General features: G+C 43.5%; 1 protein-coding gene across 1 annotated transcript in view; it reads right to left on the bottom strand.

The window, feature by feature from the left end:
- Positions 1–3,641: 3,641 nt before the first annotated feature.
- The window catches only part of ATP8B1 (ATPase phospholipid transporting 8B1), a 53,669-nt gene continuing 38,166 nt past the window's right edge, over positions 3,642–19,144 (bottom strand). The window contains exons 14-27 of the mRNA XM_069963175.1: positions 18,162–18,335; positions 17,217–17,408; positions 16,128–16,240; positions 15,529–15,693; positions 14,639–14,750; positions 14,382–14,457; positions 13,062–13,182; positions 12,543–12,831; positions 12,211–12,434; positions 11,676–11,759; positions 9,739–9,984; positions 8,421–8,559; positions 7,685–7,815; positions 3,642–5,397 (exon numbers count right to left, since the gene is read on the bottom strand). Of these exons, the coding sequence (XP_069819276.1) occupies positions 5,191–5,397; positions 7,685–7,815; positions 8,421–8,559; positions 9,739–9,984; positions 11,676–11,759; positions 12,211–12,434; positions 12,543–12,831; positions 13,062–13,182; positions 14,382–14,457; positions 14,639–14,750; positions 15,529–15,693; positions 16,128–16,240; positions 17,217–17,408; positions 18,162–18,335 (2,273 nt within the window). The 3' untranslated portion in view covers positions 3,642–5,190. The remainder of the gene's footprint in view (positions 5,398–7,684; positions 7,816–8,420; positions 8,560–9,738; positions 9,985–11,675; positions 11,760–12,210; positions 12,435–12,542; positions 12,832–13,061; positions 13,183–14,381; positions 14,458–14,638; positions 14,751–15,528; positions 15,694–16,127; positions 16,241–17,216; positions 17,409–18,161; positions 18,336–19,144) is intronic.

The raw sequence follows: 19,144 nt of genomic DNA on the forward strand, positions 1-19,144 counted from the left end.
GGCTGTGCTGTAATGTGATGTTCTGCAGGGATAGGGCCTGGGGCTGTACTGTAATGTGATGTTCTGCAGGGATAGGGCCTGGGGCTGTACTGTAATGTGATGTTCTGCAGAGATAGGGCCTGGGGCTGTACTGTAATGTGATGTTCTGCAGGGATAGGGCCTGGGGCTGTACTGTAATGTGATGTTCTGCAGGGATAGGGCCTGGGGCTGTACTGTAATGTGATGTTCTGCAGGGAGAGGGCCTGGGGCTGTACTGTAATGTGATGTTCTGCAGGGATAGGGCCTGGGGCTGTACTGTAATGTGATGTTCTGCAGGGAGAGGGCCTGGGGCTGTACTGTAATGTGATGTTCTGCAGGGATAGGGCCTGAGGCTGTACTGTAATGTGATGTTCTGCAGGGATAGGGCCTGGGGCTGTACTGTAATGTGATGTTCTGCAGGGATAGGGCCTGGGGCTGTAATGTAATGTGATGTTCTGCAGGGACAGGGGGCTGTGGCTAGTCTATTATACAATGTTCTGCAGGGACAGGGGTCTGGTTTTAATGTAATGGCAGGTTCTGCAGGGTTAGGGGCTGGGGCTGTAATGTGATGTTCTGCAGGCATAAGGGCTGGGGCTGTACTATAATGTGATGTTCTGCAGGCATAAGGGCTGGGGCTGTACTGTAATGTGATGTTCTGCAGGCATAAGGGCTGGGGCTGTACTGTAATGTGATGTTCTGCAGGCATAAGGGCTGGGGCTGTACTGTAATGTGATGTTCTGCAGGGACAGGGGGCTGTGGCTGGTCTTTTATACAATGTTCTGCAGGGATAGGGGTCTGGTTGTAATGTAATGGCAGGTTCTGCAGGGATAGGGGCTGGGGCTGCTGTTATGCAGTATTCTGCAGGCTGGGCTGTGGAGTCGGAGCTAGTTTTGGTTGGAGTCAGAAAAAATGTACCAACTCCAGCTTTACAAATTTCATATAAATTTTATAAATGTTTCTCATTATTATAGTTTATGCTCTATCAATCTAAGGCCCCTGTTTGTAAAAAAAACCCTGAAAAACCCTTTCTCACATAAATTTAGTTTCCCCAATATATCAGTAATGAAGCACTGGCCCTATTAGATAAGGGTGGTCGGGGAGAGGTTGGTGGTCACTATTTGGCAGCTTATTTCTGAGCTGGAAGAGTCCATGGTGTGTGTGTGGGGGGGGGGGGGGGTCTGTGCTGTTCTCTTCCTGGATGCTGGATGATTATATATAAGCAGGAGTGTAATATGAAGATGTCCTGTGTAAGGGGACAAACACACTTGCCGGATCGGGGCTGCGGGGGGTGGGGGGGTTGATCAGACGGCCGGGCTGGGGACAAACTCGCAGCAGGGATGTACATCCCTGCTGCGATTTTGTCTAACATTGAAAGAATAGGGCCGGGATCCGCAGCGAGTCTCGCAGATCCGGCAAGTGTGTTTGTCCCCTTATATAGAGGAGGAGAAGTAGAAGTAGTGCAGCTGTAACCTCTGTTCCCAATGTGGTGATTTCTCTCTGGGAGAAAATTGTGTGTTTTTCTTCACAGTGTGATATGGCTGCAGCAGGCTGTGTGTATGCTATGGCTGCAGCAGGCTGTGTATATATGTGCTATGGCTGCAGCACGCTGTGTGTGTATGCTATGGCTGCAGCTGGCTGTGTGTGTGTGTGTGTGTGTGTGTGCGCTATGGCGGCAGCAGGATGTGTGTGTATGTGCTATGGCTGCAGCAGGCTGTGTGTGTGTATGCGCTATGGCGGCAGCAGGCTGTGTGTGTATGCTATGGCTGCAGCTGGCTGTGTGTGTGTGTGTGTGTGTATGCTATGGCTTCAGCTGGCTGTGTGTGTGTTAGTGATTTCACGATACCAGAATTCTGAGTTCGATACAGATACTTTTTATCACGATACTCAATACCTAAGAATGAGAAAAACAGCTACCCACCCCCTCAACTGTTTTTACGCCGTTAAGGTCTTCAGGTCTGCACTATTACGGTGATAGCAGGTTATGGGCTTTTTCATTTTATTTTACTACTTTAGAAATAGTTTAACATTTTTTAAATAAAGGTGCTTAGTTGTGTTACTCTGACTACTGTAACCTTTTTGATGTTTTGCCCTGTATGGCTGTGGTGTGCAGGATTATTTTTGCACTGTGATCTGCAGGTTTATTCAGTATCACGTTTGTATATATGTGACCTTTTGATCACTTTTTTTTAATGAAATTTTTTTTTGTGCTATGTGACCAAAAATCAGCAAATGTGTACTTGGCTTTTTTAGTGCTTACATTGTTTACTGTGATCATTTTATCGTTTCGGCAATAACACTTTAGCTATCAGGGTATGCTGGGGGTTATAGTGGTGTAATCTTTCAGCTATCAGGCTATGCTGGGGGTTGTAGTTGTGTAATATTTCAGCTATCAGGGTATGCTGGGGGTTATAGTCGTGTAATCTTTCAGCTATCAGGCTATGCTGGGGTTGCTGTCTTGTACTATTTCAGCTATCACGGTATGCTGGGGGTTGTGGGGGGGGGGGCTGTGGGCCGGTGGGAGGTGCTATAGTGTGTGGGCCGGTGAGAGGTACTATAGTGTGTGGGCCAGTGGGAGGTGCTATAGTGTGTGAGCCGGGGGGAGGTGCTATAGTGTGTGGGGGCTGCTTTTAATTTCCAGTCCACAATGCTCAATGTAATGTTATTGAGACTGAGGAAACACTGTAATAGACGTAGCTGTCATCTTATGGTACTTTGTCTTCTCTGCTCTTGGGTTATACTAAGCTTTATGGTGTCTGGATTATACACTTGATTTGGTATCTTTGTATAGAATAGTTACTAACCTGGAGAATCAGCAACAGTGAGAAACAAGGTGGACCGGCACTAGCGTTTAGTGCAGTGCGTGGAAGGAGCAGTCTATCATGCAAGAGTACGGGGTGCTCTTCCAGGCAGTGAACCATACAATCCAGTAACGAAGGAAGGAAAATGGAGGCACTCACCGCATGAAGTCTTCTTTATTTAAAAATCATAGTGTAAAAAAACAGAGTTGCTAGCAGTCGGCAGGGACACCAGACAACATTAAAACACAGCTGTTTCTCACACTTCTACACGTTTCATCAGACCATCTGAAATGCGCATGAGCCAGAGAAACATCTGTCACACATTTTAATGTCTGGCATCCCTGCCGGCTGCTAGCTAGAGATGAGCGAACCTGCCGACAGGGGGAATCAGACGCCGAGAGTTCAGGTTCATACAAACCCGAACCTCGGCAGGTTTGCTCATCTCTACTGCTAGCGACTCTTTTTTTTTTTTTTTACAATATGATTTTTGAGTAAAGAAGACGTCATGCAGTGAGTGCCTCCATTTTCCTTCCTTCGTTACTAACCTAGAGAATATTGTATATTTTTAATATCATTGTGTGGCGCACTGCCAAGAGGGAAGTGTAGTGCAGGGGACAGAGTGTGCAGGCCGGCTCGGTGTTGGGGCGTCCCATTGTAAAATTCACAACCAGGTCAACACAATGACTTGTTCTGGACCAGAACTGATGGCGTTACACAGTCCATGGTAAAGATAGTAATTTCCCCGGGTCACACCCTGGTGTGTTGTCGAGTCAGATATTGGGTGGGTTGCCCTGGGGGTAAGGTGCAGTAAACATGCCAAACACATTTTGGTAAAGATCTCTTTATTGGATAAAATGTCTTTCAGAAAGGTAATGGCACATACTTTTTTATGGCAGCAATCCAATAACTGGATATAGATAACTGGAGCAAGGGGCACCCTGTAGGGTATATAGAACGGAAGAGTCAGGTCCCTGTGAAGCCGTAACCCAAATACTAATTCCTGAGGGGTGCCTACTGGTTGGCAGTCACCAAATGTAGCTGCACACAGATGATGTGTAAGGTTCTGGTCACAGGGGTCTAGGCCCGGCCTGAAGCCCTGAAGAGTTCTGGTGCAGCATTGGGCACCTTCTGTACCGTGTCTCTTTTTCTCTTTTTGTTTCAGTCAGGATGGACCCAGTTGTTTTCACCAGGAATAGTTACTTCTTCCACAGGGTCCTGTACGCTCCAAACCTACCAAGGATTCAAAGTCTAACTCAGTGATTAGAGGGAGAGTGGATGTTCCTCTCACTTTTTTACTCTGTACTAGACTCTGGTAGAACAACTGAACCTCCTCCCTCTAGGGGAGGCCTGGGCAGCCTTTTCTCACTTTCCAGAAGTTTCCATATAAAAGTGTATGGGTCAGTGTATCTACATGGGCCCCCCTCCCTCCTCACAGTAACAAAAGTGCAAAAACATAAAAATCATATAAAACAGTACTATCAAAAAGTGTGCAGTACGATGTAAAACATTACAGTCCTGAGATCGGAGGGCAACGTCCATCAAGCAGCACAATGTATACATTCACAGAATGGACTGAACCTAGTCACTTATTGACCACGTTGTCCATTAAACTCAGTGGACCCATTGGAGGTATGCTATGGTATATATCAGGGTTGGGGAACCTTTGGCCCTCCACTTGTTGCAAAACTACAATTCCCATCATGCCTGGACAGCTAAAGCTTTGGCTGTCCAGGCATGACGGGAATTATAGTTTCGCAATAGCTGGAGGGCCCAAGGTTCTCCATCCCTGATCTTTATTGGCAACCACTGAGTATATGGTCAAAGTGTGATACATAGCCTTGCGACAACATCGCCTTAGTGCATCAGAACACATGCCAAGTCAAGTGGACATGTGTATAGTTGGGTCAAAAGTGATTATGTGTATTGCCAGATTTAACCCCTTCCCAACCCATGAAGAACGGAATAGGTTGGGTGAGAGTATGACACAGGCTTAGGAGACTGGCCCACACTATACCTGGTAAGTGCCGGCTTCTAGAAGTGTACACATCATATATAAAATCATTCTATACATGTCAGTAACAGATACAATTAAATATTACAGTCATCATAGTCTATGTAAACATTACATAGGGTCCATATTTTTGGTCGCCATCTCTTGAAGTCCCTTTTTGGTAAGGATGATTGTCTGGAAGATGTCATGTCTGGTCACCTAGGTACCTCGCATCCTCAGACTACCTATTCCTCCAAAGTGTGTGTGGAGGGTGGTCTACTCCCTGGCTTACTGATGGGATCCTGCATAGAGAACCCACTCCATGGTGTTTATATGCCCTAAAAGAGCAAATTGACGTAGGTTGTCCGTATGAGAAAACGCCATCTAAATGTTCCAAGTAGTTCCATTTATGTCGTTAGGGGGTGTAGTCTTCTTCCTCCGTATACTGCGGCCACTTGAGATGAGCTCGCCAAATCCTCTCTGATGGGAGAAGGCGTAAGAAGATCGCCGAGTAGATACTCCACGTCTCATGGGGCTCACCTCATCCTCTTGAGGTACTTTCACTTTGTAGCGGTCTGGATTTCTGTGGACCTTAAAAGAAGAGAAACTCATTACAACATAAATAAGAGTTACAGTCTGTATTATACTCCAGAGTTGGCTTCACAGAGCTGAATCCTCCCAGCACCCCCTGCTTGTTCAGACTCTGCGCAGAGCTGGCTCTGGTGATTTGCATTCTTGGAAGGTTTTTGTGTTTGCTCTAAGGCCTTATTCACATGTTCAGTAATATATTCTAGTCCTGAAACAACCCGGATTGGACATCCGTAGTACATCCGTATTTACGTAAATCCGTTTTGACTACTGACTGCTTTACACAAGTTAATAAAGTTGAGTAGGTTAAAAAAAAATAGCACCAGTTTACCCAACCCCTAAAATAAGTCACATGATCGCTTGTCAGCCTGTGGTTGCTTAGGAACAGAACCTTGTGACCTATGAGTCATCCGTATTTTTTTTTACGGAAATACGGATGCCAAACATGTAGCAATCCATAAACAATCGTAAACAATTGATTTCAATGAGAGGATCCAGAGAGGTTGTCTGGAAAACATGGATACAGCCAATGGCTATATCCATGTTTTCCACATAGCCTTAGGGCTTTATCCAACTTCAGCAGCTCCAGCTAATCAAATGCCGAAAGTTCGGGTTCGGATGGACTCCAGCATCCTCGAGGTTCGCTCATCTCTAGTTATAATGTCATGTATGAAAATGTAGGGTTGGCTTGTTTGCACCAGGATGAGTTGAGTCACTGTTATACATGTTGCATATAACTCGTGTGATTTCCTTTGTTATCCAAGTATTAGTTTGACAACTGTATAACTTTCTTTGTATTGTTGTCTTACAAACACACACTCTATTTTGAGATTGTATAGTGACAGGACCTGTTTGTACTTTTCATCTATGTGTTTATTTGGTCCAGTTCACATTGAGAATTTTCATGTGAGTCTCTTTATTTGCATCCGTTCCTGGTGTCATTGCCCTGAGTATTGTAGGGTTTTTTCCAGTATGTTTGGACCATCTGCGGTCCTATTTTAGATGTTTTTAACTTTGTGTTGGTGGTAAATGTAATAAAGATTATTTGTATATTTTTCCTATCATTTGGTGGTATTTTGTGCATAATCATTTATGTAAATTTTTTCTGCTACGTATGGGTGGTTTCATACTGAGGAATTCTCGCGGATAATGTCCATGGAATTCCGCTGTCTGTCCACGTGCACGGCCGCACGCCTTTCCGCCGGCTCCATAGACACCATTGTATGGGCCGGCGTATTCTGCTATCCGCCGAAAGAAGTGACATGTCACTTCGGCGAATTGCAGAATACGCCGGCCCATAGAATGGTGTCTATAGAGCCGGCGGAAAGGCGCGCGGACAGACAGCGGAATTCCATGGACATTATCTGCGAGAATTCCTCAGTATGAACCCACCCTATATTTGTATATTGAACATATCGATTTTTGCACCTACCCATTATAACTATTTAGGTATTGAGCTGTGCACACCATTTCTTTCTTTTTGCGATGTATGAAAATGTGATAGTTCTGTTATCTATAGAATTGTTATCTTTATTTGCAAGCTTGCTGACCATTTTCAATATAAAAGTAGAAGAATTGTAAATGTTGCTCTAGAGTCTAATAAAGATTGAATATACGGCACAGCTCCTGTTTCCTCTTATGCCTGCTTCCTACATGAGAACTTAGCAGAGGACCTGCCTGCTCAGCCAATCTCTGGCCATGGCTGTATCCCGTCTTGGCCAGTGACTTGGATGAGTGGGCAGGTCTTACTCTGAGCTCTCATCACGACAGGAGCAGCAGAGGCCGGCAGTGGAGGAAATGGGAACTGCTGTGAGACTTGTGGGGGACTGGGGTTAGGTAAGTATAGCTTTTTTTCCCTCCATGAATTTTTTTTTTTTAAATGCCAGAATACCCCTTTAATGGAGACCATGCAATTTAAAAAGTCAAAACCTAAATAAAGAGTAAAAAATAAATAAGTAAATATATATATATATATATATATATATATAAATATATATATATATATATATACTGTATATATATATATATATATATATATATATATATATATATTACTTTTAGGCTATGTCGCCACACATTTGCTTAGTAATTTGGTCATTATTTTTCAACCAAAACCAGGAGTGGATTGAAAACACAGAAAGGCTATGTTCACACACTGTTAAAATTGAATGGATGGCCGCCATTTAATATTGAGCAAAAATACAGTGTGGGAACATAGCCCTAGTCTTATTATTATCATTATTATTATAATTTTTTTTACATGATTGTAATTCTTACAACAGGTACTTACTTTATCCACTGCAGATGGGAAGACGACCTTGAAAAAAAAGTTCATTGCCAAATACGGAAGGAGACATATAGCGGTTGTTAGGATGATTATTAACCAGATGTTTGGTTGCCTTAATGCATTTGTAATAGTTCCTGCATTGGGATAAGTAAAGATGGGTTAGCAGGTGTCTCTCTAGACCTCATTTGACTTTGCCTATATCATATCTGTCAAAGCCCAAGATATCTAGAATAACACATTGACCAAAACAAATGCACATAAATAACGCACGTTTTTACATTCACAGCTTGGGGATTTATGCTATGGATTTTCACCATGGCCTTTACCCCTAGAATGTATGGGAATGAAATCCACATTGAATCAAACCTGTTGTATCTGGACCTAACCATGTAATGAGACAGTATGCTGCATAGTACCTTCAGTGCACCATGTGATCACCATCATATGAATGTCCAGAGTACCCCTTTAAAGAAACTTTTCTAACACAATTGTGATGTAATGCATTGATTCTCCTCTGGGGGTGCTGTTGGGGAAGTACACATTTCCTACCAGGAACCGGGCTCATTGTTGTCTTCTCAAAGAGTGATTAGCCAAAGTGCACAGGCTTTTTAGCTGGTATCGGGAGTGTATAACTATATGCATCAGTATAGTATGACATAGAGTTTTACTGCTTTATCCTGGACATACTGTCTTGTGACACCTCCACTTTTAATGCCTGATCCACCCTTATAATACATACCTGTCATGGTTAACATGGAGGTAAACAGCATGTGACTGCCGCTGCTGTGTAAGTCATAGGTTATTGAGAAGTAAAGAATAATTGTTCCAAACACAGAAAAGGCAAATACGAATGTCCAGTAGGTCATGATGAGCCCAGCCTGCATAGAAATACAGAATAATAATAATAGTATTTATAATGTCTTTATGTATTATACATACTGTTCTGGCAGAGAACAGAAGAGTTGATGCACCTTCACCACACTACACTAAACCCAGGATAAACCCTGCATAGAATACAGTGGGCGAATAAATAAAATCTGACTAAGGCCCTGTTCCCACTGAGGAAAGGTAGCGGAATTCCGCGACGGATTGTCCGCCGCGGAATGCCGTTAGCCTCCCGCTCATAATGGGAGTCTATGGCAGGCGCGCGCTCCTGCCCTGTCCGCGCTGAAGAATGAACATGTTCATTCTTCAGCGCGTACAGAGCAGGAGCGCGCGCCTCCCATAGACTCCCATTATGAGCGGGAGGCTAACGGCATTCCGCGGCGGACAATTCCGTCGCGGAATTCCGCTACCTTTCCTCAGTGGGAACGGGGCCTAAGAGCACAACTGTCTGACTTTTAGCAACCAATCAAAGCGCAGTCCTGGCCAGTGATTGGCTGAGCAGCCTGTCAGTTCAGAGACCACTCTGAAGCTACAGCAGGAAGCTAGCAGAGGGCAGAACACCGGGAGCATGGACAGGTAATGTATACAGTTTATTATTTTTTCTTTTACACAATTGTCAGCTGCGCATCGCTATTACACGCAGTGATGCGCGATAGGCCAAAGGAAAAAATAAGTTTTGTATAGGTTGTTTTAACACCCCATAGGGATAAACTAGGACCTTTAAGGGCTTTGAGGCAGGCCTGGTGCAGAGTGGCACACAATATTTTAGATCTGCACCCCACAGTTTGGAAAGGAGACAAGTAGAGATTAGTAAATATCGAGCACGCTCAAGTCCATCCTAACCCGACTGTACAGCATTTGAGTACTGGTGGCTGCAAAAGTCAGATGCAGCCCTTGGGAGTCCTGGAAAACATAGGCTGTATCCATGTTTTCCTAAAGGTTCCCCCTTTAGTAACGTATGCCCTGTCCTCTGGGCTACGTCAAACACATGTATGCAAAGTAGTCACCCTCCAAAGGAAAGGGCATACATCTGTATGGACTTCTTAAGGAGACTGCAAAAAATCTGGTTTTTGGGTCTTACAGACCATGCAAATTCCAATAGGAAAAAATATGCATATGTGTACTGGGTATATTGCCAAAATTAAGGAAAAAAAGTTTTGAACCTTCCTTACCTGGAAGTTGACAATGAGTACAAGAGCAGTGGCTGTAGTAAAAGCAAATGTCTGATAGTCTGAATTTACTAGTCCTCCATCTGTGGTCATGTGCCAGAAAGCTCCATAAGGGATGAAGAAAATGACCAGAGACGCCACAGTTCCGTGGAGAAGACTGAGGAAGAACTTTGTGTAGTTAAACAGTTGACCTTTTTGCCCCGGGATGTACAGACTCGGACACTGCATGCTGAGCTTGTCACCGACGTCCTGGTTAGTAATGAGGAGAAATATAATGTAAGGTTAATGACCAGAAGCGGATGGCTCTCCTCATTGTGTATTGGTAGTGTGGTGTCCCACAGTTAAGTATCCCTAGGCACCTGTCGCAAAATTCTCTCTTCAGTTCAGTGGTGATGAAGGTAGCATTCTCTAGTTTCACCATTAGGTGTCAGTGTTATTTCTAAACTTGGTTATTTCCCTACACAGCTGAAGTAAGCAAAGGGTTACTGTTATTACTGTACCATGTGGTCTGTGCTGACCTATAAGAGATACTCTTTCTTTCTCTACCTATCCCTGATCTTCACACACACACAGCCCCTGGGGAAGTAACTAGCTAGCCCCATATGGACAGGAAGTTCAGATCAGTGTAGTCTAGACAGTGTGAAGTTAGGTAGTGAGACACATGAATATGTACCAGTCAGAGACACTCAGTTTTCCTAGTCTATCAGAACTACTATGCTGTGTTAGAAGCTACAAGGAGGACAAGTCGGGGATAAATCCAGCCCACACCGAGAACCACGCTACAAAGTGCAGGGCAGTATCCCAAGCTACAAGAGTAACTAGCCTGGATAGGACAAAGCAACTAGAGGGTCTACGTATCCTATGTCATAGTGCAGGTGACACCGGGAAGGCTTGGACACTTAGCTTCACCCAGGTAACCACGGCTAGGGCTTGTATCACCCTATTAGGATGGTAGCTTGAAACTGTAGGGCAGACGGTGGCCAGACAACAGTCTAAACACGATCATAAGTAAACTTCTCACTCTCAAGTATCTCTCATGTATTCTTCTTAAAGTTCCGGCAGAGCACAATACTACTTTGGGTTGGGACTCCCTTGACAAACTCCTCTCCGCTACGCTGCTCCACTCTACTCTAAATCAACTATCTAAGCACCGCTATAACTACCTCTATTCAGCACTTACAAGTATCTCCACAGCACAGATCCAGTGAGGCACTAACGTTTATAACAAGATAAACTATCTACTGTCAAAGTGTTCTGTATTCTCAATAGACCATACAGTAAAGCTGTTCTATTTATTCATTGGGACTCAGTCTTCCTATACACATCTGCTACACACCTTGGGTCATTTTCCCCTTTCTGTAGACGGCAGTACTGGGTGGGCCGTTTGCCACTCAGGACTACCATGACAAGCTCAAGGGACCCATCACAGCCCAAGGGACCCATCACAGCCCGACAGGTCACCGACCATTTCAGGGGAGTACAGCCAGCCATCTTCTACAAAGCAGGCATCACCATCACACTTGTGTGCTGAGCTAGCACTGGTGTCACGACATTTACACCTTTGGCTGAGCTGTACAGTACCACTGAGAACATCTCTCTCCCAGTGGTACACCACCACAGTAGCACCGGGTTAATGTGCCACCACTACACTCCAACCATTTTGGGCAGCCACAAGTGGGCCAGAAGAGGCCCGGAGGCCTTTGATTGTCTTACAGACCATTATGGCGTATACTGTGGCTATGGAAATACCCCTTAATACTATATAACCAGGCAGACTTACCATTCAGAACTGTAGAGCATATTCGCAGCAAGAGAGCTTTATGAGGAGCCAAAGGGGCTCTAGATTTTTAAAATCACTACGGCCCAAGTCACAGTACCTGGACTCCATGGACTCCACCAATGATATCTTTTCAATATAACATGTATTACACCATTCTTACCTGGTCTTGCAGTCCAACAACAATTATAGGAAGACTGGAATACAGGAGGTTGTAGAGAGCTATGAACACGGTGTCGTACACGGTCTGACGAGAGTAGATGAAAGAAAAAGTCTTAATAAAATATAATATTCAAATTACTTTACATAATTTCCTTATAGCAAATTGATGTATGATCAGCAGGAGGCAGCTCCCATATCTGCTGTATAGGGACATCTGAGTGCTGGGGCCTCCTCACTTACTACATTCATTACCAGCTGTACCTGATTCTGCAATTTAAGGGTGGGTTCATGCATGATTTAAAGGGGTGAAAAGCCACCCCTCGTAACGGCTGATATTGGCCAAATACGGACAATAATCCTTTAGTGTAATAGAGCCTTTAGTGGATGTCTGACCTCCCAGACCCGACTGATTACATTTTTTGACATGTCTTTAAAACTTGAACAAATTTCTTTTTCTTTGCTTTTTTTTCTTTTAATTAAAATGGACATTTTTAAAGTGAATGTCTACTTTAGTAGGAAACATAACTCCTCAGTACCTGACCAGAGAATCCATTGAAGAAGGAATACCAAAAGTGCACAAGTGTGTAGGCAAAGTTCTTGTAGAAGAAGTAAGTCAGGAACTTGCACATGCGGATGTACGACCAGCGGCCATGGACCAGAAGAAGCCTTTGGAGGTATCTGAACTGAGCGAAGGAGTAGTCGCTGGACATGACCGCCTGCATCCCCTCCTGTCCACTTATACCCACTCCTATATGGGCAGCTGGGAAATAGAAAAAGATAAAATTAAGCATAGCTATTATATTAAATGATAAAGCCCCCGGTTCCCAAATGTAAAGATGACTACATCTTTATGGGTATGCCTTCTTACTTTTTATCATGTTGACGTCATTTGCACCATCACCGATTGACAAGGTGACGGCCTTCTTGTATTTCTTCACCAAGTCCACCACCATGGCTTTCTGCTTTGGAGTCACTCTACAGCAGATGACGGATTTGCATTCGCAGGCCAGGTCCACAAAGTTCCTCTGTCGCTCTTCCTTTAAGGCGTTGGTTTTGCTCTTATCCTGTAGCTCCTTCTCTTTCTGTTCTTTCGTCTTTGGGAGTCTTAGCTTCAAACGTCTTCTTTTTCTTCTCCTCTTCTCAAGTAAGATTTCATTCTGTTGTATTAGTGGCAGAAGAGAGAAGTCACATGGGGACATTTACAATGACGGTGGCACTCCTGTTGCTATGTGTGTATAGTTATTTTAGTGTATAGGACAGTGTATACCGTATTAGTATTCTAGTGTACAGCCAGTGTGGTGTCGCTGGAACTTACTCATCTTTGCCTATGGAGTGTGGGTAATTCTTGTGTTATATGTTGTATCATCTATACATTTCTGTCACTTACCAGCCACGATCCAGTAATGATTAATGTCCGTTTTTTATTAGACTCTGGATTAAGATCACTGTTCAGTTCTCTTCGCCTATTGCTAGATTTTTGGAGATCGATTCTTTTCTGTATTAGGTTGCTGTATAAATAGATTAAGAGTATATATATTATAGTATAGTATATAAGTATTGTACTACAATGGGGTGTAGCTAGTGGGAGCAACTAGAGTATGTGCCGTGGGTGCAGAGTAACTGAGCTATGTGCACTGGGTGCAGAGCAACTGGGATATGTACACTGGGTGCAGAGCAACTGGGATATATGCACAAACTGGTATTTGTCCCCTGGGTGCAGAGCAACTGGGATATGTGCACTAGGGGCAGACCAACTGGAATATGTGCACTGGGTGCTGAGCAACTGGGAAATGTGCACTAGGCGCAGACCAACTGGAATATGTTGCACTGGGTGCTGAGCAACTGGGAAATGTGCGCTAGGCACAGACCAACTGGAATATGTGCACTGGGTGTTGAGCAACTGGGATATGTGCACTGGGTGCAGAGAGACTGGGATTTGTCCCCTGGGTGCAGACCAACTGAAATATGTACACTGGGTGCTGAGCAACTGGGATATGTGCACTGGGTGCAGAGCAACTAGGATATGTGCAGTGGGTGCTTAGATTCTGGGGTCTGTACCTTGGGTGTTGAGCAACAAGGATATGTGCTCTGTTTGCAGAACAACTGGGATATGTGCCGTGGTTGCTTTGAAACTAGGATATGTGCGGAGTGCCAGTTAAGGTGCCAGCAAGTTATTTTGTCTTGCACCAGGTGAAAGTAAGCTATGGTTCTTAGCTAGGTAGGACTGTGCTTGGATTGTTAAAACAAACCTGTACCTTCAAAACAATTTACAAAAACCCACACAGTTTCGTTAATTTAACCCTTTAAAGTGGTAAGAAGGTGATTTTATTCATTCCTGTAATACAACCCCTGAAAGTCTTCTCCGTGGTGCACAGCTCTTTCTATTCCAGGGCATTGGACCAGAACTGAAATGTTTGCCAGTAGTTACACACACATGGATTTCCTTTCCATATGTGACTTTTCAGTCACAGTGTGGGCCCTCTGGAGAACACAGACAGGCTCAGCTTGAACTCACACAGTCCAGGCTTTCTCCTGCACAAACTAAGCCCCGCCCCACTTCTTGTGTTCTGTCTTTGTCTCTCTGCTGCCAGACATTGAATTCCTCGAACAAAAGGCAGCAGCTTGCAGGGGGACAACTCGTGACCAAGACTATATTTTATAAATATAAATATCTTCCTTTATTTATAGTATAATTTTCTAGACTTACTTGACCTCTTCTCCATAGGTAATAACAGATTCATCCGTCAAGAGCTTACACGAAAACCCTATGTTTTCAGCAGTCTCTGAAAAATAATATAAGTCAATGGTAGGTGTGACGGGGCAACATTGCTGGCGACATTATGTGCAGTCAAGTTTCCTCCATCTGTACAAGGATTTAGGGCAGGGATGGGGAAGCTTCGGCCCTCCAGCTGGAGGGCCGCAGGTTCCCCATCCCTGCTTTAGGGTTTCGAATGGCCCATTTACCTTTTTTGTCTCCGGTCAGGACCCAGATCTTTATATCTGCTTTAGCTAACATATAGATTGCCTGGGGTACACCATCCTGCAACTTGTCTTCAATGGCTGTGGCTCCCAACAACTGCAAAACACAATCGAAAGAGTATTAACCACCACAGGTCCAAGCAGTTCCTTGTAGAGAGTGGAAGTGTATAATCTGTGGGTCGTTTCCTGAAGACATTGGTATTTGGGTGTGAGCACGGTGGCAAAATAATGCAATTTTAGTTAATGTTGCAGTATGGTTCAGTACTTAAAGGGAAACTATCAGCAGGTTGGACAAATCTAACCTGCTTAATATGTCCCTATTGCACAGGAGATGCCCTGGAGAAAGGTGTGTCTTTTATCCATCTTTTTTACAATGGAAGTCTATGGAAAAACTGATCAAAACAGATGCACACAAATGCATTTGTTTTCCCATCCAGATGGTGGGGCGAGTTTTCTGCTTCTCATGAATATTGAGTACTACTGGGCTCATGCACATAATGAAGAGGACTACTTATTGTCCATGTTATTTAGGAAGATATCTCTAAATCAGCTGCACAGAACAATGTAAGTGAAACATCATTCTGTTCAGCTTCTCAGTCACTAGTTTATGCTACCCTGAGATAGGACAGCCTAAACCTACTGACAGAGTCTCTTGGAAATAACATGGGCAGCTTACATGAGACAAGCATTAACTATATATTTAATGTTGTTGTTTTTTTTTTAACTTTGCATATGTCATAATAGGTATACTTTAATCTGGTCCCTTTAATTGCTAATGTCTTCTCTTCCATCATGTACACACAGCTGACATATACAATGTACATTTCATGGTACCAATGTTGGTACATAGTCCAGACAATCCCTATGTCACATACCACCAGGTCATTTTCGATCTCTTCATACACTTTATCCAGGGCTTCATCACGGTCGTTTATGGCCACGTTGGCTTGCTGGTACTTTTTATTCCATTTCTCAAAGTCTTCCTGGCTGATGTCTTTGTAGCAGAGACACAGGGTCCTAAGAGTCTCATTGGCGAATACCTAATACCCAAAGTGAAGGGAAAGCCATGCTTTAGATCAACTCAATGGAAGCAGTGCAGATTATAATGTAGAATAAATAATGCAAAGGTGGCATCAAGTCCAACAAGGCCGCCGTCATATAAAATAACATACCACCTTGTCTTTCAGTGCAACCCTTCCACTTATAAGCTACATGGGAGATCATTGATCATGTCTATGAAGTCCCCATTGTCAGTCACCTACAAAAATGGCCACAGAAATTTTCGTCTACTGTACAAGAGACTATATCTAGATGCGGCATGAAGATTGTTTTAGCTCCTTCCATCATAGACAACAAGAAAATGGTGATAGAAAAAATACTGGAATTAAAACACTGGAATTAGCACTTGGGTATGGGCTGAGCAGATCCATCACTGGCCTATCTGGTCCATTTCTACCATTTCACATGAACTTACATCTAAAGCAACTTGAGTCTCCTCTTTGATGGGGTTGTCTGGATGCAGACGTTGATAAATGACGGTGTCAGCTCCCTTGCAGTAAAGTCTTATTTTCCCACTGGGATCCCGAACTGGAATTAAACAAAAAAGCACAAAATAGTGAGCGCTAGAACTTTGTGCACACTTGAAGATGGAAGAATTGGCTGAAGTTGGATGCAGTTCTAAGGCTGCTTCGAAACTATGGGTACAGCCATAGGCCATATCCATGTTTTCCCTGACTCTGCTGAGCATTGATCTCTTATTTTTTTTGTGGTAAAATTTTATAAAAACAATATTAATTTGATATTACTGTCATCATACCGATAAGGCTGGGTTCACACTGTTTTTTTTTTTCATAAAAATGGATTGAAAAAACACAGATGCATTTGTGTGCATCTGTTTTGATCAGTTTTTCCATTGATTTCCATTATTATAAAAAAACGCCTCAAATAAATCTTTTTTTTTTTTAACGTACACAAGAAATGAGGCCGACCACGTTTTTGTGTATGTTAAAAAGAAAAAACTGATTCATTTTGATCTGTTTTTTTGTAATGGAAGTCAAAAACGGATAAAAATAGAAGCACACAAATGCATCAGTTTTTTTGCAAACCCCCCCCCCCACAAAAAAAAAACGCAGTGTGAACACAGCCTAATACATTTAAAGGGGTTCCAGGTTTAGTACATTGATGGTTAATCAATGTCTGGTCAGTGGGGCAGCTGTTTGGGGGTCATTGCACTGGTATCCATACACAGTTGACAGTACCAGCAGCCCTGTGTCATCTAGTGGTAATGCGCTCAACTCGCACCACCTAAGTAGATGGCCCAGGGCTTCTAACACTGTTTACTTGGTATAGGTGCCAGTGCAGTGTCTCTATCAAACAGCTGATCTTCAGATCAGACATTGATGGGGAGGCCATCAATAATATAAACCTGGACAACCCCTATTCTACAAAGGGGATATCTAAAAATGAAGCTGCACAAAAATTGCCGACTTGCATACTTATTTCGCCTCCATTTTTGCAAAGAGAGTTTTGGCCCCTCAAAGGAAAAATATAGTATAAGCTTTACCTATTACAGACATGCGTTTTCTATCGCTGTTGAAGTCAAGGATCGCCAGTCTTTCATAAGTCACTTCTTTCCCGAGCTCACTAATGGTGATGGTACTTTGGGTTCTTGAAAGAAAGACGAAACCAAAATTTCTGGCAGCGGTTACCAGGGCACCTTCATCTGGAGAAGCGGCTTCATAGCACAGATCACCTCCTGGAAGGATACAGAAAATGGACATATATTGGTTAGATTATTTATGATCTTGCTTTAGCATGGTGTCATGGTGTCCCCGGCCTGGTCATGAACATGGTTCCTTTATAGGTGCATGCATGGGCACTTTTTTTAGATTCAATAAATGGCTATGGAATATGTTGGGACAGGTCATCCGTAAAAGGGTTATTTTGCAACATACACCCCTATCTTTATACCCTGCCATTGCATATGGTCCCTTCTCTGTACTGGGTGGTGCAAAAGTAGGTGGACAGTATGTGTAATAGAGTTATGAAGAGGGAGATTTATTAAACATGATATAAAGTGAAACTTGCTCAGTTGCCCCTAGCAACCAATCAGATTCCACCTTTCATTTTTCAAAGAATCTGTGAGGAATGAAAAGAGGAATCTGATTGGTTGCTAGGGGCAACTGAGCCAGTTTCACTTTACACCATGTTTGATAAATCTCCCCCTTCATAACCTTATTACACATACTGTCCACCTACTTTTGGACTTCCTTGTATATGAGAACAGCTCTGTAACAGCAGTAATTGTTCGTAATGAGATTTGCTAATAAAGTTTTGAGATCTTAGATGGTAGATCTTCTTTATAACACTAGATGAAAGGACATAGAAAGTGACCATATTGAAAGCCACCAAAATACATAGCCATTGACTTTCTATAGTCCTTGAGTTTTATTTGCAGTTTTGCAGGGATAAGCCACAAAGCAATGAAACGAACGCCGTTCGCACTTACCTTCTTTTGCGTCCACCATCACCGTGTGACACAGAGCGAGTAACTTAAAAAACTGATGGACGCACTGATCTTTTCCAAACCGGATTTGTTGAATTAAACTTTTATCGTTGTAGGTAAAACTGGGATCTGCTAAAGGATTCCAGCTGAAGTCCACGTTCTGAGAAGAAATGGGTTAATAACGTAAAAATGTTGCCGTAAAACTTTACCATATTTAATTGGACTATGACAAAAATAATGCAAACATAATACCAAACAAAAGTATATAAAATATTTAAAAAAAAATACTATATGGGGGACATGTACGAATGCCATGCCAGGAAGAAGGCACAGATTCACCCCTTCTCCAGTGGCGTAACTACCGTAGAGGCAGGGTAGGCAGTTGCTATGGGTCCCATGCAGGAGGGGGGCCCGGGGGAGAAGGTAAGAGCGTGTGTCCTTCTGCTTAACCCCTTATGTATTGCAGTGTGTAAGTGACCCAATGTTTACTTACATGCTGCAACACAAAAAAAAGTGTTAACAAGCAGAAGACAGAGATCTCTGCTTTGCTGCACTGATTACCTCTCACTTATGTACTCCAGCTGGCAATCAAGTAGTAAAATGTGCAGAGGTCAGGGGTTATCAATGCACCAGCAGTAAAGCAGATATATGCGGGTAGTGCTTTGTGTTGTGCGTAGGGGAGGGGGGGCCCCTTAAAATTTTTTGCTATGGGGCCCCGTAAATCCTAGCTACACCCCTGCCCTTCTCCCTGGCGTACGCCTGCCATATCCCCCACTTTCCCCTACTGCCATATCCCTCACAGGCGGGGGGGACATGGCAAGGTGAGAAGGAGGCATGGCCTCCTCCCGCGCCAAATTTACCATAGTTTACTCATAAATCGCAGAAGAAATCTACACCTCAGTAGGTGTAGATTTCTGCGCCCACCATACTGCAGGCGCAGGTCAGGCTGATTTCACTAAGATGGATGTGCCTCTTGGTAAATCCGG

This window comes from Dendropsophus ebraccatus, chromosome 3 (genome assembly GCF_027789765.1).
Source record: "Dendropsophus ebraccatus isolate aDenEbr1 chromosome 3, aDenEbr1.pat, whole genome shotgun sequence".
NCBI lineage: Eukaryota > Metazoa > Chordata > Amphibia > Anura > Hylidae > Dendropsophus > Dendropsophus ebraccatus.